The sequence below is a fragment of the Engraulis encrasicolus genome, chromosome 16, assembly GCF_034702125.1.
Source record: "Engraulis encrasicolus isolate BLACKSEA-1 chromosome 16, IST_EnEncr_1.0, whole genome shotgun sequence".
In the NCBI taxonomy this organism is placed as follows: Eukaryota; Metazoa; Chordata; class Actinopteri; order Clupeiformes; family Engraulidae; genus Engraulis; species Engraulis encrasicolus.
The window spans coordinates 42866877-42887749 of record NC_085872.1 but is presented as its reverse complement, the minus strand read 5'-3'; the positions used below and the strand labels follow the sequence as shown (position 1 = coordinate 42887749).

Here is a 20873-nt window from a genome sequence, read left to right as displayed (position 1 = left end):
ATGATGTTGACAGCTAGCATTGTATTAAATAAAAATTTTCACTAATTTGATGATAATCTAAAGTGGACACTGTTCAGAAAGAGACATTTTGTAAAGTTGTTAGCTTTATTAACCAATTTGTTTCCATACCAGGTCAAATTCTTTTGTTTATACATATTTATCTTTTTTTTACCCTTTTTTTAACCCCCCCCCCCCCCCCCACACACACACACACACACACACCTTTTTTTGCCATATGTTATTATGGCAGAGGTCAGTGTCTATAACACTTTGTCTATTTTTGTGCATTGATAAGAGTATTAACATCATTTTCAATGGGATAATTATGCGATTAAAATGTATAATCGAGAGTGAAGTCTGGCATTTATGAGATCAATCGCAACTAAATATTTGATTAGCAGCTGTAACAGAAACATTTCCACCAGGATTTTTTGTGAAAATCTTCTTCCATCGTTTCCAGTTAAATTTTGACTACAAAAGTTGTGTATATGATGTTCTACATAATGTAATCACAGTATGCAATTTGCAACATGTCATATTTACAGTATGTGAATGTGATGTAATTATTTAATTAAGAGTAAGGTTTTCTGCTAATGCGTGTGTGTGTGTGTGTATTCTACGTTTCTGGTGTGCAGCTCTTGGGTGAGATAGATGGTGCAGCCTGTGAAGATGCATGGCGGTTCAGATGGAGCCCTGTCCCCCTGTCCCGACCCCTGTGGTGGCCCCAGCGAGAGGGCCGCCAGCGGGGGCACGCTACACCACTCCTACCTGCCTCTGCCGGAGCCCGAGGCGTGGCGGGTGGCCGGGCGCCAGGGTTTGACCCCGGGGTCGCGCTCCTGCTCCCTGCAGGTACCGCCCACGGTCTCCGGGAGCGTGCTGCTTCTCCCGCGGGCCGCCACCTTTGACGTCTCGTACACACAGGACGGGGCGACGGCTGGCCTCAGCGCGCCGCCGCAGAGCCCCGGCAGTGTCAGTATGCGGAGGCGGGGAGGCATCGTGGACCAGCGGGATGTGGTGCGGGCACACCAGGCACACAAGATCCAGAGCACACCGCAGGCACGCAGGAAGGAATGGGAGTGAGTATACAAAGCAGCGCAGTAGGTGACACTATGGTCATGTTGATGCACAATAAGTTCAGAGGAGATGTCTGACTTGAATTAATGATATTTTTTTACCCTAACTCCTATCCTTGTGATTACTAACAACCTATGATAATACTGAGGTGCATTTCTCGAAACCAAAGTTCCTAACTACATTAGCTCCTCTGTAGTTTGCAATGCAGTTTCCTATTGGCAACTACCCAAGTTGCTAACTGGCTAACCACTATGCTTTCGAGAAACGAACTCCTGGTCAGTCCATTTCAACGCATTAATCCAGCCAACGTGTATAACGATTGCATCAATACCTTTTTGCAGATACTTTCAGCAGACACAATGGTATGACAACTGCATTACAATATTACCCAATATCTTTCCGTGAACTAAAACAATGAATACATAATGACATGTATTTCCCTCAGTCTGCCGTTACATTATGTGTAAAATATTTCAACTGTTTTGTTTGTTAACTGTTATGGCTATTCCTCTGTGTATGATTACCAGGGTCGCAATTGGCACTGTGGTGAATATGGACAGAACAGTAGGCCTACTGTCAGTTTTTAAGTATAGCAGGACCCTGGCCAAAAACATGTCTAAATGGAGGCTTTTGGACCTGTCACTCTTCCATGCCTCCCACACACATGGGGGATGCGTACATTAGACCACATGCTGTGAACACATGTCCCTCCGCTGCTGAATAGAATACTTAAATTACACCATTTTTTTGCCAATTATTAGCCTGACCACGAACGAAATCAGAGTGAGTGGACGTGTTACTGTGGCTTCAGAGGATGAGTCTTAATAATGGCACCACTGAACCACCTTCCCATGGTGCAGCAGCTTAGTGTAGTACTATCCTTGCCTCCCACCACCTCTCCCATCAACACACACACACACGCACGCACGCACGCACGCACGCACGCACGCACGCACACACACACACACACACACACACACACACACTCATCCTCTCACTCCCTCTTCCAATCTCTCTCTTTCTTCTGCTCACTAACTCACTCGCGCCCTCTTTCTCTCAATGTCTCACTCACCAACCCCCCCACCCCTTCCCTTCTCTCCCACTTACTCACTCTATCTGGTTCTATCTGCTCTCTATTCTTCTCTTTCATATACTGTAAATGTCGGAACACTCAAACAGGAAGGAATTATCATTGTTGACTGAGGGGATAAGAGTGCTTAGGGATAATTACCACTGGAGTATATGAGGGCTATGTGGGTGGACGAGGGAGAGGGATTTCAAAGGGAAATTCAATTGATTTACGGCTTTTGTGTTTTTGTTTTTTTGTCTCCAATCTCCATGTCCTGTAACAGCATAGAGTGATTGATGACGTATTCCTGCGAGGGGTTGTTTGGACGGTTGGAGAAAAGTGACAGTACTAATATTATATGGCAATATGGCGGTAAACAAATACATCATATGTGTCACTCACTCATTCACCGAGCCAAGTGACAGTAGAGCTCACTGCTGTTGTTCCCCTCTAGAGGGCATCCTTGCACAATTGTACACAACAAAACATTGTGGAAAGTGTTTTGTCACAAAACAGTGTATTGTATAATTATGTCAGATTGTGGTTTATTTGTGAATACACCTGTGTTTATTATTTTTAAATCCCCAGTGACAATATCATCAAAATGGGATTAATCTGACAATTGACCACACTATGACTTCTTGACAACCCACCTCAAGAAAAACACCCACTGTGTATATAGGGTGAAATTAACATGGTTGGTTCTGAATGGCAGCTGATAGCTAAATGAATGAATGTCAGTGAAAAGTAGCTTAACCGTAACAATAGAGTGGCATTCATTTTGCACCGTTTGCTCAAGGTTATCTGTGTTATTCCAGTTGTAGCCTACCAGGTTGCTCTCTCAAAGATTCCAGAGGTACCCCAAAAAGGCATGAAGCTTGATGCATGGCCTTTGAGAATTCTGGAGTAATGGCTGTCGCTGTGATGTGTAGTTTACTGGTGTGCATGTTGTTACACCCCTGGAATAATGAATGACACTCTTCTGATTCTGAGATAGCTACAGCTGTAATAGATTATTCTGCTGTCGTGGTTGTGATGAACGTGTGTGTTTATATAAGCTTCTGCTACAGCCAGGACAGAGCTGGCGAAACTCAGGGATAGAGAGTCTGTTGCCAGGTAACAAAGTGGAAGAAAACACTGAAGCCACTCTAATCAAAGCTGAGGTGAAAACCTGTCGACAATTACATAAACGCTCTTCAGAGTTATTTGGAGATTACTGTGGCGATGAACATTCAACTCGCTGGACTCTCATTGTGAACATACTTCCACATCATTTCTCCTATGAATATCCAAGAGTCAACTTTAGGTGGGTGTGGGAGGCTTTTCAGGAAGTGTGGTCTCTTTGTGATCTTTTCTCGATTCTTACCAAGGATTATTTCACCCTGCGCATGTTCCCTGACCCAGTCTTTTTCTGAGGGATCTTGATTTTTTTTTTTATTGTACCAGCTATTACTCAGTATAACATGTACATGAGAGCCAGCATAGAAATATATCCAAACATACTTGACCATGACAAAAATGTCCCATTCTTCTAATCTCTAATTTTCTGCCTGTTTCGAATGCACACTAAAATGAACATTAACATCCACATCTACATCAACATCTCACAATGTAAGGCTATATTTATGTTCTTTATAGATGTCTCAGATTAGTCTTGGGAGTAAATTAAGACTAGGGTATATTGGTATTACATGCCATTATGGAAAGATGAAAATCCTCTTCAAAGACCTCTTCGGCTTTCTGTTGGTATTGACGAATGAAAACCTTGACATTGCGTGCTAGAGCCACAGTTGCCCTCAGGAGGAAGAAGGTTTTCTGTAGGAAGAGGATGCTCTATTGTACCACAACACTTTTGTTGGCAAATTGAAAAGAACATAGCAGAAATTCAACTGAGCCCTGTCACCATGGAAACAACTGTTAAGGGGGGAGAAAAAGGAATGTTGTCTATGGAAATCAACAAATATTTTAGACTGTCACCATAGTAGAGTAGCCTGGGAACTCCCATACTGCCTTTAGTTCTACACAATCGTTTCGATCTGAAAGACAGTATGGCGAGGATGACTCATAACGTACAAGATCATGGGATCTGTGTCATAATGGCCAAGCATTCCGACCTTAACAGTTTCTCTGCCCAATCAGAGAGCAGGGCAGTGTGTCATAATAGCCAAGTATTCCGGCCCCATACGGAATTTACAATAGGCAACTCCCCAGACCTAATCTCACTTGTGATTAGGTCTGGTGTTAACCAGGCAAATAGTAGAGTGGGCTTGTGTAAAAATTGTTTTTTGATGTTTTTCGTGGTGTTAAGGAGAAAGGCTATAGGACATGAAGTAGGCTATAAAAGAACTTGCATAATACAGAAAATAATTTTATAACTAATGCATTCACATGTATTTTGCCCAAAATACAAACAGGTAGGCTAGTGACAATTAAACATTGAATAGTAAAAAGACACCACCACAATGATGCACACCATGCATGCAAACTAAAGTAAACTAATTTCATAAGTATTATTTCATTATTTTATTTTAATAGGTTATTCTTTCATAGTAGTATTTCATTAGTCAGACATTCCATTAGTTCATGAAAATGGCTACCATTCCATGCGTTCATGCCGTTATTTAAACTTATTTAGCACAAAAAAGTTTTCTATGAATGGCAAGACCTATACACCAGTTTGTCCAATAGTCAGTGAAAGTGCAAACAGGGGCCAACACATTGGCTCAGTGTGTAGGCTACATGATGCACATCTCTTCTATATGCAAGCACCATTCTCCTCCACACGACCTTGGTTATAGAATAGAGGGCGTTAAGGCATGACGTAGCCAAGTAGCCAGCAGAAGACTACTTTTTAAAAATGTAATATGTAGACCGGCATAATAGTAAGCTATGGGCTTAGAAGTTTATGGAATACCAGAGAACAGTTCTTTCGCTGAGTAGGTTTAGGCGAGCAGGTTTCTTTCGCGCGTAAACTTGATAGAACCGTCGCCAAGCAATAACGCGCGCCTGCTGTTGGCAACTTCGGGACCAAGTTAGGAGCGCGGCTACTCGATGCGTGTGTAACCTATGTATTCCTGTTCAGTATCGTAATATCACCATAATCGTTAGCAGGCTGTAGTAGCGCACTTCTCGCAGCCTTACGAACCTTTGTGTCTACCGTCTTTGCATGTTGTCTCCACGCAGTTTTACTGATGCCAGGTGCCTCGCGCGTAATTGTTCTTGCGCAGAAGTCTGGGATGGCAAATATGGTGAAGGGATCACAAATTCCCCCGTTATTAGTCGGTGGCCACCGCGGCAGGCAGTTTAAAACAGCATGCTAACTCGGATTTGAGTATTCTATACTCCACATCTCGCTGGAGGACACACGCATCTTGAACATTCACCAGGATCCACAGTTCCCTTTACCGTCTGAAAATAATGCAGACGATCTCCCCCATGCACTCATGCACTTGTCTTATTTTAATCCACCATATCCTCTGTTCCGTCACTCATGCATATTCTGCTCAGTAGCGCAACTGGTGACAAAACCTTTAATTTTGTGAATTAATTGCAATGCATTTTTTCATTGTCATATGAGCAATATGTAGACCAGTTGTGCCACAAACAGGCAGGGGTTTTAAAGCAGGGTTGTTTCCAAGCCTTGCCTAAAGGGAACTACACAGCGTGCAGCTGAGCTAACTGTTTATATCTATCAGCTTCAGTGTTTGCATAACAGAGCAGAAAGGAAATCAGCTCACAAATCCTATCATGGATAGGAGTAATTACTATTTTGCCATGGGAATGAAGTACGGTGTGATTCACGATAAATTCCTTGATTTGTGGAGCTTTGTCTTGTAAAGTACTTCACTCTGACCGTTCTTTGCATGCCATTTAGACTTAATTGCTTCGCTAAAGCAATGTGAATGTGTGATTATGGTGAAGGGCAACATCATAATTTGAATCTTTTATAAACCTCAAGAAATTGTATTTACTGAAAAGGGTGCGGTGGATGCTGGTGAATAAAGCACTATTTCTGCTGGTGGCAGAAAAACCTGAAAACATGATACATTTTTTGTGCTTACAGTATATTGCAAGCCCCTGACTTCACTCTGCAGTGATCAGAGATCATATTTAGTTGTACTGTAAGAAAAAGAGCCTAGACTTAGATGTGCCACATTCTGTGACGGTAGCCATTGAGCTCTTGTTTAAACATCTATACACACTGTAAGTGGCTGAATGGGGTTTCTTTTATCTTTCTTTACTGGGCTGTGAATACTGAATGTGGACTGCTTGTCACTTTAAATTCTGGTTTGCTACCTTGAAAATCCCCCTGATCGCTACAAATGTGGGGACACCCACACAAAATGATTCAACGCAGGCATGCTTGTAGCCTACTGTACATGCCAGGATACAACCCACATGTTCACAGTGGGTTATATTGCCATGGTGATATTAACATATTAGCATATAACTTAAACTTCAAAGAAGGGGGATCACTATTGCTTTTGACTTACAGCAGTGCCATTATTCACAACTGACACTCTCCTGTTCAGGACTAATGATAGACCAGATCATTGCCTATTATCTGATTTAATGGGACAAGTCTGTATGATTTGCCACTGTGTGGGGTCTCCGGCAATAGCTCTCTTCTTTTCTATAAATTGGAGCAACTTAAGAACTATTTCATGATCTATTTTTGTCATGTATTATCGGCACAATGACCTGGTTTTTGGTATTCTTCATAGATGTAGCCTACGCCTTCTCCATTCAGCAGGCACATGTCATGATGCTTTTTACACAGGCCAGCCTACATTCGTATACAAGAATGCTCTATATGTATGGTTGTTACAGTGATTAAACTAGGCTATTTAGGCTGTCTTGTGTATATTTTTTACGACTCCTTGCTTTGAGTATGTAGGCTATTTTAGTATATTCAGTTGAAGTCCCATCTCACCATTCATAAAACAAAGTGCCCAATTGTTTGCAGTGGGCGAATGGCGTAGACTAGTAAGTTTAGACATTTCTGGAGCATATACACTACTATCTGCAGACTTGCAGTTTTCACACCCATTCAGGGATACATTTTTAATATCTATAGAATTTACCGGTACAAATCCATTATTGTAAGGCAGTGGGAAATGTCAGCACTGATTTGTACTTCACTGGTCCAAACGCATTGCCATGGTTACGGTTTTTTTTCTCTCAACTCATCCTCGGGGAAAATGCTCTGCCGAAATACGTGGGAGAAAGCAGAGGATAGGAGCAGAAGGTGACGGTGGCGACGCGCGAGCGTTCGAAGCCTCGCAGATGCAGGGAAGCTGCCTGTGTGGTGTACATTGCTTTTTTCATGAAGTTATCGGTATTTTTCGCGCAAAGTTTCCGCAATAGAGTTTTGGCTATGCATGCGTGACATTGTCACGTTTAAAATAATCTTCAATGTCTGACTGGAAAGTTTTGAAGAGGAGCCGTGCAACTTCTTCATCAGCTTACATGTAACTTACTGAGATCGATTGTGGTAAAAACAGAAACTATGCTCTGCATAGCTCCAAATTAAGTCTGAAGATCTTCGGGCTGAGGGTGCTGTATTGATAGAGGTAATCTGGTTGACCACATACACGGGATGATGAAAACTACAGTTTTTGGGAGTTGTCTGTGAGTGTCACGCAAGAGCAGCGGTCCCGTGTTTGCCTTGGACAGTTTCACTCGCATGAAAATGCTGTGGTCAGTTGAGCGTTGTTTTTTTGCATATGCGACATCGGAGTAATAGTTTAGGTGTTTGTTACTGCTTGATTTGCACAGCCATTTTGCAATGAAGGACCGTGAAACGGAATATAATTATGAGGACTTCATCGCGACCGGATCCATTTAGTATTCTTCAGAAGTGGTTTGTTGTTATCAGACAAGGAGGAACTGGCTATGGATTAAGGCTAGGACTTTGTTTTACCCGGTGATTATTTTAAAATCTTGAAGATTTTTTTTCTTGATTTCGTGACTTGTCCTCGTTTTTTGTGGCAGAATGGCCCGTTTTGGGGAGGACGTGCCCAATGTGATGGAGTCCGGAGAGAGTGCCACGGAGCCTGCATTGGAGGGTCAGGGAGACGCCGAATCAACGGGGGAGATGAAACAAGCAAAAGCCCAGCGGGCTCGCACTATGGCCCTTTACAACCCCATCCCGCACAGGCAGAACTGCTTCACTGTCAACAGGTCCCTATTCATTTTCGCCGAGAACAACATCATCCGTAGATCTGCAAGGCGGATCATAGAATGGCCATATCCTTCCACTATCAAGTAGGCTAGCGGGCTTCTGGTTTGGTGCCCGTTACCGAATATAGACTAGAAGATCTAGGTTGTGTTGCATTTGAGCTGTGTTTTATCTGCGCGATAGACGGAGCAATTACCCGCATTTGAAAAAAGTACGAGTTCAGCACCACGGACAGCGCATTGGTGTATCAATTGCGTATAATGTGTGCTGCTGCCCGGTGGTATACTATAACATTTCCCCGAGTTTTAAAGTCAGAAATGTGTTGTGGCTTACTTACTTCAGTAACTCTCTTAAAGCAAACAAAACAACAAACTTTTCTGACTTGTAAATGTCTGTATTTGTGCCATACCCGAGGCATCAGAGTAACCCATTGCTTAGACACAAGTAACAAAAGGCGCCTGAGCACAAACTAAGAATCATTTTATTGAGATCTGATTTTTTTGTGATTTAACGGGTGGTTACTTTGTCTTTATTATGACTGGAATATATTTTTCTGTCTCTTGAACCCCCTCCCCCCACCCAAACCACTTGCCCCCCCACCCCCCTCTGTCTGCCTGATGTTAATGCATGTATGTTTACATGTGTTTTCTGTGAGAATCAATCACAACACTGTCAATTTAATAATTATGCAAAAGTGTTCCTTCATAGTAAAGTGCCATTTTTTTATACATCAACCGTTACCTTGCTCTGTAAGTTGGCCAGCCTGCTGTATCGATGAAATGTACCTCTTTTAGATAGCAGGCTTGAAAGTTTGCTGATGGACAAATCACAGCGGTTGCAGTGTCTCCCACATCAGGAGGAGCCTGATGGACTCTGCTTTTACTGCATTGCAGATCACATTTCACTTTCTCATCATCATGAGATACTTAGGACAGCCTGTGCTTCCTCCCATCATCTGCTGATCCTTGTGTATAACACAGAGTAAAGCTGGATAGCTAAGCATTTAACATTATAACACAGAGTAAAGCTGGATAGCTAAGCATTTAACATTATAACACAGAGTAAAGCTGGACAGCTAAGCATTTAACATTATAACACAGAGTAAAGCTGTATAGCTAAGCATTTAACCATTTGTCCATAATAATTATCATGTCGACTTTTTTCTGCATTGCTGTCTTACTGTCAAGGAATATTGCTTTGTTGTGCATTTTACGCTGTAACTTTTGAGTGGTGACTTGGCAAACGTTAAATGATTAGTGCTAGTTCTAAAGTTATACAATAAGGGTTGGGAATCTACACTGCTCTACAAAGCAAAAAGGCAGTAGCTGCATTGATGTTGAAAATGGGTTATTTTGATTTTAAGAGCATATACGTACTGTATATCAAAATATAATGTTGAATACAATGATTGATCTGCAAAAGAATGTGGTAATATAGAGTAACAAAGCAGCCACATTTCAACAATCCTACACAGTAAAAACTGCTTTGTTAATGCAACACTAACAGAGTCGATTTAACACCTTCTAGAGCTTATTTGGTCCCAATTCACTCTCTAAGTGTTGAATTAACACTGCATTTTTTACTGTGTACCGAAATCTACTTAGGCTGGTCCACAGAATAATGTTAAAGCCATTTTGCAGTTCAGAGCTTTGCACGGTTACTGCCTTTTTGCTTTGTTGGCCAGTATGGGCTCGACGCCTTCGCTTGACACCTTTCAGTCATTGGCTGAACTTGTTTTGCTTGTGGAGGCGTTCATATTCGGTATGGCCATCGAACGACTGGTCAGTGCCAGCAGTGGGTTTTCTGGTCAGGATGAAGGGGATTGGATGGGAGTCCTCCTCAGCAGCCCTGTCTATTTTTAAACTGCTCGCAGCCCTTGCCCATGTGGGCTCCTCAATATGAGTCACTGAAAGTCCCAGAAGCCCCCCCTGAGCCACCCTCAGCGAGTTAATGACACAATTTTCAGCCGAAGACAAGGAATTAATAATGGAGCTCCGAATAGTTTCACCCCCAAAAGGACACATATTCACATCACACACAGTCTAACTGATGTGTGGTTGAAGGTTTCTGATGTGTCGAGTTGATGTTGTGATAGTGAAAAACAGCGGGACTGATTTAACGCTTAAGGATGCCTGAGCATGATTTGGAAAGTATATTCTATGTCTATGATATAGGAGTTGCAGTATAGTGTTTTGTATGAAATGTTAGACGTGTGTGTGTGTGTGTGTGTGTGTGTGTGTGTGTGTGTGTGTGTGTGTGTGTGTGTGTGTGTGTGTGTGTGTGTGTGTGTGTGTGTGCGTGGATATGCATCCATAACCCTGTGTTGCTTACCTGCCTTAACTCCTGTCCGTACTCCATTCGAGTATATGATTCTAGCCACCATCATAGCAAACTGCATCGTGCTGGCCCTGGAGCAGCATCTCCCAGGGGAGGATAAGACACCAATGGCCAAACGGCTGGTGAGACTGACACACTCACAGAACATTCACAACCACGCTGTGCTCAATGGCAACTGTGTGCCATCTTTTTAATGTACATTAACCTCTGTCTTTGTCAGCAGTATCGACGTAAACAGACTGATCACTATTGCCTTTTCTCACAGCATTGTAAAGCTTTTCTGTGAACAATCATCTCCCCTATGTGTATGTGGATTACATTACATTACAATACCCCTACAGACTATTCACCATTGATTTTCTCAGCTCTTCTAGGAGTAATCACCTTCATCTTCATGTGTTTATCGATTGCATATTTGAAAAAAAGCACTATTATAGCTTTATTTGTGTTCTCTGTTATACTGTAAGTCATGTTTGCTAAAAGTCCATTGTAATGTAGTGTTTAGCAGGGTCAGATGAGCATTGCGATTTTACACAGATGACTCACTCATTCCCCAGAGCCCACCCTACACCCATACTCAGTGCTATACTGCAGTGGTTCCCAACCTTTTTCTTAAGGGACCCATGTTTTTACTATTGTAAGCTTTGGTGACCCAACCACGCGAGCGCCCGCACGAGACGGAGTCACAAGATGCCCTCTGTTTCCTGCGAAAACTAATTTTAGTTATTTTATTCCTCAATTCGTCTTTGTTCAAAAACAGAATAAATGTTTAATGTAGCACTTACAATTTGTTGCTTCTATGCATTTATTAGTTAAATGCTTTGTCTTTTATTCAACATGGGCTATATATATTTAAAATGAAACCCCTTAAAATCAAGAGGGCTCCGCGACCCCCTGTGGATCTTTGGCGACCCATAAGGTGGGTCCCGACCCATATGTTGGGAACCACTGCTGTATATGATGGTGATAATGAGAAGATGTGAATTGCATGCGCTTTATCACACCCATAAGCAGACATCAGTCCCTTAGCACCCACCCAGCCTCCACTGTTATCCTCAAATGAGAATGTGTCTTTTTCCCTCCGCAGGAGAAAACAGAGCCATATTTCATAGGCATCTTCTGCTTTGAGTTTGGGATCAAGCTGGTCGCTCTGGGCTTTGTATTCCATAAGGGGTCCTACCTGCGGAACGGCTGGAACGTCATGGACTTCATTGTGGTTCTCAGTGGGTAAGTGACAAACTGCATACCTCCATAGTACCCAACCTCGTCGGGCAAGTGGCACCTATCCAGAGCTGTCAAAAACCTGGTGCCCCTGGGGCAGTCATGGGGAAGCGGAAACGGTGTCAGACTTGTAGCCCAAAGGTTGCGGGTTCGACTCCCGACCCGCCATGTAAGTGGGGGGAGTAATTAACCAGTGCTCTCCCCCATCATCCTCCATGACTGAGGTACCCTGAGCATGGTACCATCCTGCCACACTGCTCCCTTTGGCCGCCATTTAGGGCTGCCACTTTGCACGGGTGAGGCATAAATGCAATTTCGTTGTGTGCAGTGTTCACTTGTTTGCTGTGGAGGGAGTGCTGTGTTTACAATGACAATGAGAGTTGGAGTTTCCAAATGGGGCTTCACTTTCTTTCACTTTTTCACTTTCAAAACCCTGCCACAGTTTCTTCCCAACATGGGTAACTCCAATGAATAACTGGTCGTCTACCTGTTGTGGATATACATTACAATCACCTGATTCAGAGCTGGATGAATCAAATCTTTCTTTGGCAGGGTTTTTTATGTTCTGAACCCAGGACTGGCACTTCTGCATCAGTCTCCATACCACTCAACGTCACTGCATGCGGGCAAGACATTCACTACGCTTTTCACTGGCCAACCATTCATTCCCAGAGAGCTAAAGGGCAGGCTTGAAGGCTGTAAATAGAACGTGTGAAGGTTCTGTTACATAGACTGCTAAAAATGCACTTAGCCCCTTTGTGATTGTAATACAACAGGGCAAAATGACATGTCAGTCTATGTTGTTCTGTTAGCAACAGAAAATAAAAGTATGCAGAATGTAGTGGTATTAAGGGCAGTAAGGAGAGAGTTCCAGGAACCTGATGCATCAGCCACTGTCACTTTGGTATCCTTTCGTAGTTCATTCATAACTGTCCAAGCTGTGAGATCGGTAAAGAATGGGGGCCTCCTACCATACTTTCTGCTACCAAATTGCTACCTTTTGCTCTCCACATGTGAGGTTTTACCAAGCCAAAGAAAAGTGACAGTGATTCAGTGAATCTCATCTTTTTGCTAACCTCAGCTGATGTTTCCTTATGGTCCTCAAACGCTCTTTGGAAGGTGTGCACTCACTAAGACTAAATGGTCAGTCCACACCTGACTGAACCAACGATATGCTCAGACAGGACAGCAAAACATTCTGCACAGATTTCAAGGCTTTAAGCTTACTTCCTATTGAGCTTTTAAAAGCATTTCACAAGAACCCATAAAGACATGGTGTGTGTGTGTGTGTGTGTGTGTGTGTGTGTGTGTGTGTGTGTGTGTGTGTGTGTGTGTGTGTGTGTGTGTGTGTGTGCGTGTGCGTGTGCGTGTGCGTGTGCGTGTGCCTGTGTGTGCCTGTGTGTCTGTGTGTTTGTGAGAGAGCAAAACAGATCGTGCTGATCGTTGTCCACTTCCTGCTTTTGCAAAGAAAATATATGCTTCCCTTATAGACAGTAGATGTTGCACCATCAGATAGGTGGGTGGAAAAGTGGCTTGGCATTCATGTCCAAAACCTGTTACTTTGCCTCCATAGTCCCTCAGTGAATAAAAATGCACATGTGCAATGCAATTGCTGGGAGGGGGTGTTGCATGCTGTAATAACAGGAAAAGTTTTGACCATTTACTCTGCTTCCCGTGATGTGAACATAAATGAAATTCAGTGTAATTGGATTAGACGATCTAAGGAAGTGCACTGTGCTGCATATGTGGAAGGAAATATGTTGTTTTGCATGTGATGAATCACAGTGCCTCTCAGACACCCACGGATTCCCATCTTATGTAAATGGGACAGTGTGCAAGAAACTGGCAATCGGGACTGTTGAAGTGTGGAGGATATTGCAACATTCTCACAAAACTGTTGTTTGGTTTACCATGCCTCTTGGCTGGAGCAGCACGGGTGTACACATCGAAATGGCTTGAAATAATTATTGGTTTTTTTAAATGTTTTTTGGGGCTATTTAGCCTTTATTTAGATAGGACAGTTGAAGAGATGGCAGGAAGTAAGTGAGAGAAAGAGAAGGGGCAGGGTTGGGAAATCACCCAGGCCGGACTTGAACCTGGGTCGCCCGGATATGGAATGGTATGGTGTGTTAACGCGCTGCGCCACAGCACCCCAAAATGGCTTGAAAGCAGTAGTAGTAGTAGTAGTAGTAGTAGCCTTTATTGTCCCCAAGGGGAAATTCGTTCTCACCACACAGGGTGCAGTCGCCGCAAGAGCAGCGCCCATAAGTAAAGTAATGGGAGACATACAGTATTTGGTTTGCCTTTCACTCGTTGATGATGTGTACTGGTGATGGGTCACCGCTCACGAATGTGCAGGATTCAGTTGAAGTGTCTGTACAAAGATTTACTTGACTTGCGAGCTTTCGGTCCTAGACCTTCATCAGGCCTAGTCTCTGCCTAGGACCGAAAGCTCCTCATGAAGGTCTAGGACCGAAAGCTCGCCAGTCAAGTAAAGCTTTGCACAAAAAAGACCTGAAGTGTACGGATGTCTTCTTTTTGATGATGTGTACTGAAAGGAAAAAACTAAAATGAGAAGTGCACTTCATGACTGCTGAATAGGTTAGTTGTGTTAAGCCAGATTCGCACAGGATAAATATTACCTATTGACCCCTGGTAATTCGCAATTACCCCCGGACCGCCGTGATTTTTCAGGGCGCATTCGGACGGGATAAATTAATCCAGTAATCTGTTAATTACTCAATTCACAGACATTAGTGAAAGTGAAAGTGAAAGAAAGCCCATTGGGAAACTCCAACTCCCATTGTCATTGTGACACAGCACTCCACAGCACACAAGTGAACACTGCACACTGTACACAACGAAATTGCATTTATGCCTCACCCGTGCAAGGGGGCAGCCCTCAGTGGCGCCCCATGGGGAGCAGTGCGGTGGGACGGTACCATGCTCAGGGTACCTCAGTCATGGAGGAGGATGGGGGAGAGCACTGGTTGATGACCTGGCGGGTCGGGAGTCGAACCAGCAACCTCTGGGATGCAAGTCTGATGCCCTAACCGCTCACCCATGACTGCCCACATTACAAGGGGGTGCAGACAGCGCGCCTATGTGAAATTACCCCAGGACGTCTGTGTTTCGCCGAAATACAGTAGGTAATTCGCCACGGAATTATTACCTCACAAATGGCGGACATGGTACATTCGCACAGGACTAAGAACTCAGGCATTCTCCGTAATTATTCAGAATTACCGGGGGTCCATAGGTAATAAAAGTCCCGTCCGAATCAGGCTTTATAGTGGGACTGGCCGATCTCATGACGAACCTAGTCAAATACAGTACATGGCACAACACAATCTGTGTTTTTGCCAACAGCTCCAGCTAGCCACATGCATTGCACTTCTCACAGTCAAAGAAAGGACTTCAAATCAGGGCTTTGAACCGTTATTTTTTTCCAAACGTTCCGTTCCGAACAGAAACGGAATTATAACGTTTCCGGTTATGCGTTCCACCAATAAATTGACGTTCCCGAACCGGTTAGAACAGAAAAATACTGTTCCCGGAACGGTTAATTTCGTTCCTGTCAGCTGATTACTCCCATAGACCTAACTGACGTTAATTAAGAAATTTATTAGAATTAATCAAGAAAGACGGAAGTGCAAATGAGTCAGCCTACATTCCAAACTGTTTATTCAAGCAGATGAAAAGAATATCCTCCAGAATTTTGTAATTTAGGGACGACCAAAGCGGAGAAGCGGAGAATAAACCTCAATGATGAAAATAGGAAACAGGAAAATAATAACTTCTTTTTGTTTGTTTGAGGAACGGTATTAGCCGGTATTAACCGGTTACCATTATTTTTAAATAAGTGTTCCTGTTCCTGAACATAAAAAATAATAACGTTTCCGTTTCGTTTCTGTTCCCTGTAAAATACAAAAAGTTCCCGGTTTTCGTTTTCGTTCCTTGAACCGGTTCAAAGCCCTGCTGCAAATTGATAAATACCTGCTGTTGAGATGTTTGTAATCTAAGAAGTGGTGGATATACCTGTAGCTATTCATGGTGAGTTCCATCAATCTGTGTGACTGCTGTCATCACTTTACTCAGATGAGGGATGGTTCCTGGTTGTAGCTTTCCTCAGGGACTCCGAGTGGAGTTGGCACTTGCATGTACCTGTGAAAGATATTTTTAACTCATGTCTTTCATCACCTGACTTCTGGTGTCAGATGGGGCATCATGTTTGTAATCCCTCTTGGTAATTGGATGGTTGTGCCTCTTCACTTTCAAGTGTCCTCCTGAACCTGTATGGAATGCTATGTACTATCAAAGAGAGGAGAACTGCCAATGGAAACATGGTAGCTAACGAGGCATCTGGACACAAGCTGGGGTTGGATCAACCCCAGCTAGGTCACTTGTGTGAGGGTGTAGGATGTTTGATAGACCTGAATCACCCAGTGATTTCAGGAACATCACTGATAACTAGTCCAGATGCATTAGCAGATGCATTTTTCCAGAGGGTACAGAATGAGTATACATTCATCTGACAAGATGGATACAGTATGATCTAACACTATCAACACTATCATAATGGTCTGTTTTAGAATGATACAGGAACTTAACATTGTATTTTACTCATTCAGCACTGACCTTTAATGGTAAGATTAAATTGAGAAACTCTGATCTTTTGACTGCTTAACTTGTATGTGGGTCATTGACGTTTTAGTAGTAGCACACATTAGGGTGGTCAATCACTGCTAATGCCACTATAATATTGACTATATCATTATTCTTTGATTTGATGTCAGTGATGTCTAAGAAGCACTTTCATTGCAATACAGGAATTACCAATTACTAATTAATTCATGGGCATTAGCTTTGGTTGTACCGCCCAACGTCTGAGCCCAAAAACATCATGTAACAAAGATGAAATCCATTCCTTTCACTCATAGTTTCCCTTGAGTACTGTAATTGATGTACGTTAGTCAGAGTGCACAGGGCCTCTGTTATCCATCAGTCTTAGAGCTAATATATTGGAGGATGCTGTGCCGCCCTGCTCTTTTGGTTGGCTGAGAAACTGTGTCATCTTGTCTGATGACCAGCCTGACAAGCCTTTATATGGGTCAGTGTGGAAAAGGTCCATTTGTGATACACTTAAAAACACAATCGACTGCAACCAGACCCGCCTACTGTAGCGTAATGGACCGATCTGGTCAATGACATTTATTTAATGGAGAAAATCACAGTCTGTCACAGGTTGCAGATGGGGAGTTTTGGGAAGTTGTGGGCGGGGTGGGAGGTGCGGGGGTGAAAGTGCCTGGTCTCTGTGATGTGGCTTTGTTTTAGTGTGTTTTTGTTTGTTTGTTGGTTGGTTTGTTTTTGCATTGTTGTTTTTGTTTGTTCATTCTTGTTGAATAATTTAAAAAAAAACACAATCAACACCATTTTTATGATCAAGTAATTGACTAGGGTGTCCACAAGCTCAGAGAGCAGCCAAGGGTTGAGTAACCGCAGAGATACACCAGCGGCGACGCGATTCAAGCGACAGAGTGTAGCAGCAAGCGATACGAGAGATTGAGGAGACTAGAGTATGTCCTTACAGGCAGAAGGCAAAGCATTCAATCATTCCCATTGGCTGTGGTCACTGACCTCTATACAGTCATTGGCTGTCGCGGCTTGTCGCCGAACCGCGTCATAGAAAGTTGAAAAGATTTCAACTTCAAATTGTCGCGCTCGTCGCGCAAATCGCTCTAGTCTCCAGAATCGCTTTTGTCTCTCGACTCAATACAAAGTCAATTACTTCCGTCGCTCGACTCGCTCAGATCGCCGCTGGTGTATCTCTGCGGTAATGGCTCAGGTGATGTCATGAGGTTCCAAATGTGCAGCAAACATTCTAGAGTGCTGTGCTCCACTCTTGATTCTTTGCTTTGCAATGTTCTGAGCACAAATGTGTTCGGATGGAGTACACAAACATTTCATGCAACCTGGATTGCATCATAGAGATAAATAGTAACTCCCAAAGTTTAACCCATTTTTCTGCCTTCATGTATGTGACACACTTTGACACACAAACACACACATACACACACATGTTCGACCTCATCCAACCAAGGGAAAGTAAGTCAGACTTAAAAGAAAGCCACACATGTGTCACAAGGCACCCCAGGGAATCCAAACAAGGCCACTGGGCCAGAGCTTGCGGCTGTCATTTCATCTGAAATTAATGAATCGCTGGAACAGGGTCCTCAGAGACAGACTGTTCAATTAAAATCTTTTCCCCTCTCTAATCTGGGTAGTAAAAGTGTGCGTGTGTGTGCGTGTGCGTGTGCGTGTGCGTGTGCGTGTGTGTGTGTGTGTGTGTGTGTGTGTGTGTGTGTGTGTGTGTGTCGGTGTCGGTGTCGGTGTCTGTGTCTGTGTCTGTGTCTGTGTCTGTGTCTGTGTCTGTGTCTGTGTCTGTGTCTGTGTGCATGTCGTGTCTGATTAGGACAGTAACACACGATACCTTGAAATGCCGTTCACACCAAGCTCACATACATCTTCCATTTGGCTTTAAGGGAGAACGCTGGTCTCTCTCTCTGTCAGTGTGGCTCTGCCCTGGACGTACAGTAAAACAAAAGCCCTCCTCAGAGGACATCGTCTCAGTTCCCAGTTCCCCATTGTCTCACAGTGCCGACGAGGCTGCGTTGTGGTACTGTACTGTCGGCCACTTTAGTAGTACATGTAGTAGGTCTTTAGGAATCCAATCTGCTGTGGCGTGGAAAACGGTTCTGACCCCGCTAGTCTGCCGTTCTTTGTCAGGGATTAGCTAAATGGCTGAATAGCTGCTCTTTAGCCACGATGAATAATTGATACGGTGGGCGGATGAGTGATTCATTAGCCATCTGGCATCAAGACAGTAGCTTCAGAACGAGATAATTCTCGGTTAAATTAGTATTGTGTGTGTGTGTGTGTGTGTGTGTGTGTGTGTGTGTGTGTGTGTGTGTGTGTGTGTGTGTGTGTGTGTGTGTGTGTGTGTGTGTGTGTGTGTGTGTGTGTGTGTGTGTGTGCATGCATTTTTGTGTCCGTACGAATTCAGTACGTATCTGTGTGTGTGTTTGTGTGTGGGGGGTTGCTCTGATTCTTCGGTATCAATGTGTTGTTAATGTGAATTTGTGCTTGCTTGACTGTTTATGCCACTCATACACACATTTTAGTACTTTTTACTCGTTGAAGCAATGGTTGTCTCACACATCGTGTTGTCTACAAATCCTATGCTGTTGCCATAGTTTGCTGTTTGTCTTTAGTTTACCTCCAACTCGGCCTGGCAGTGTGATGAGGAGGGTCCTCTCCAGAAGTAATGTTTGAGCAGAGGAACCTGTAGGGGTACAGGTCTTTTCGTCGAATGGATTCTTGAGAGGGGACCATTCGTATGAAACGTGGGACCATTCGTATAAAGCATGGGATCTTTCGTCGAGGACGTTCCGTCTACCGCAAAAGCCTACGAAACGTCCTTAAATTTGAACTAAAGATCCTTAGGTTTGAACTGTAGCACCTGTAGCACCTCTGCACCACTAGACTATGTAATGATCCAGCATCAGGGCACAGCAGCAGCAGCAGCATTTGGGGCTATATTAAAGCATAGAGTGTAGTGGAAAGTGCGCACATCCAGCAAGAAAGCATCAGCAGGTGCCAAATCAAAAAACTGTCACATGTAGGAGCGAGAAAGGATCTGCACACTGCTTGCAAAAGACTTCATTTATTTGGAGCAACATTTCGATCATAGATCTTCTTCAGATGCCTGAAGAAGATCTATGATCGAAACGTTGCGCTATATTAAAGCATGCCTCTTCCATACCCTTGAGAAAGGGCTTTACTGTACATCCAGTGCACACCAAGAGGCCCATTCTCCCCACTTCCCATCTGAATCTGCTAGAATAGGTTGGGGTTCAGTGGTGGAAACAGGGCAGAGTTGTATGAAGTAGAAGTAGAAGTGCTTTCAGCATAGGCGTGCACAGATAAGGATGAGGTGGTGGCGCCCCTTTCTGAAAGTTATTTTTTAATGTTTTTGTCACAATGTACTGTGGTCTATGTTGACATGATAATCTAAAAATGTGGCACGATCAAAAGCATGTTACAATAATGCTCCAATAGTATAGCCTTTAAAACAGCCAGATGTTTCACATGCCCCCAACACCCCCTTTCAGCACCTGCCCCCCAAAATGTCTGTGCATGCCACTGAGTCTCTGACTCTCTATTACATGGTTTCATTATTGTAATACCACACTACTAGTGTTGTAATTACATATGTAACAGTACTTCTACTTCTACTTCATACAACTCTGAATGAGGGCATGCATTGTTCCCTGTCCCCAGTGAGTAATCCACAAGCAAATGTGGACGGGGCTATTTGTGCAGTGACTAATAATGGAATTGGTGCCGCTGTTGTTGCGAATCTCTGAGCGTTCATGTTGTCAGTGGAAAAAAGAAATGAACTAGACATAAGCTCTCTCTCTTTCTCTCTTCAAGGGGGATGTAATTGCCCTACAAAAATGTTTGGTTGGCAGGCAGGTAGTGCTGATTTTATAATGAGATGCCTTGTGGTCATGAATGACACCAGAACCACATTTGTTTAAGCATACTGTGTAAGTGTGCATTCCCTGTATTACGAACATGATATGCAAACAGTAGTCACAAACACTGCCTCATTGATTTTGCCATTCAAATCATTGGTGGTTCATTTTGCCACTATTTCCTTTTTGCCAGGAATGGCTACTGTAAGTGCTGGACATTACAGTGACGACAGCCTTGCAACCTCCTCCACTACTGTGTTTGAGTGATGTAAAATATAGACACTGTATCGTTGCACAAGCCTCCACGAAGACGTGATCGGTATATCTTTCTAAAGCTGGCATTCCTGCTTCTCTCCTCTATTATATCCGAGCCTCGTACTGCTACTCACATCGCTTGCTACAGTGGCTGTGTGTGGGAGTTTGTGTGTGGGAGAGGGTGAGTTTTTTTGTTCAT

General features: G+C 43.4%; 1 protein-coding gene across 1 annotated transcript in view; it reads left to right on the top strand.

Annotated features, from left to right (window-relative positions):
* The first annotated feature begins 669 nt into the window (after nucleotides 1-669).
* The window catches only part of LOC134466104 (voltage-dependent R-type calcium channel subunit alpha-1E-like), a 69317-nt gene continuing 49113 nt past the window's right edge, over nucleotides 670-20873 (top strand). Inside the window, 4 exon segments of the mRNA XM_063220001.1 lie at nucleotides 670-1076; nucleotides 8138-8392; nucleotides 10678-10783; nucleotides 11749-11888. Coding sequence (XP_063076071.1) covers nucleotides 670-1076; nucleotides 8138-8392; nucleotides 10678-10783; nucleotides 11749-11888 — 908 coding nt within the window.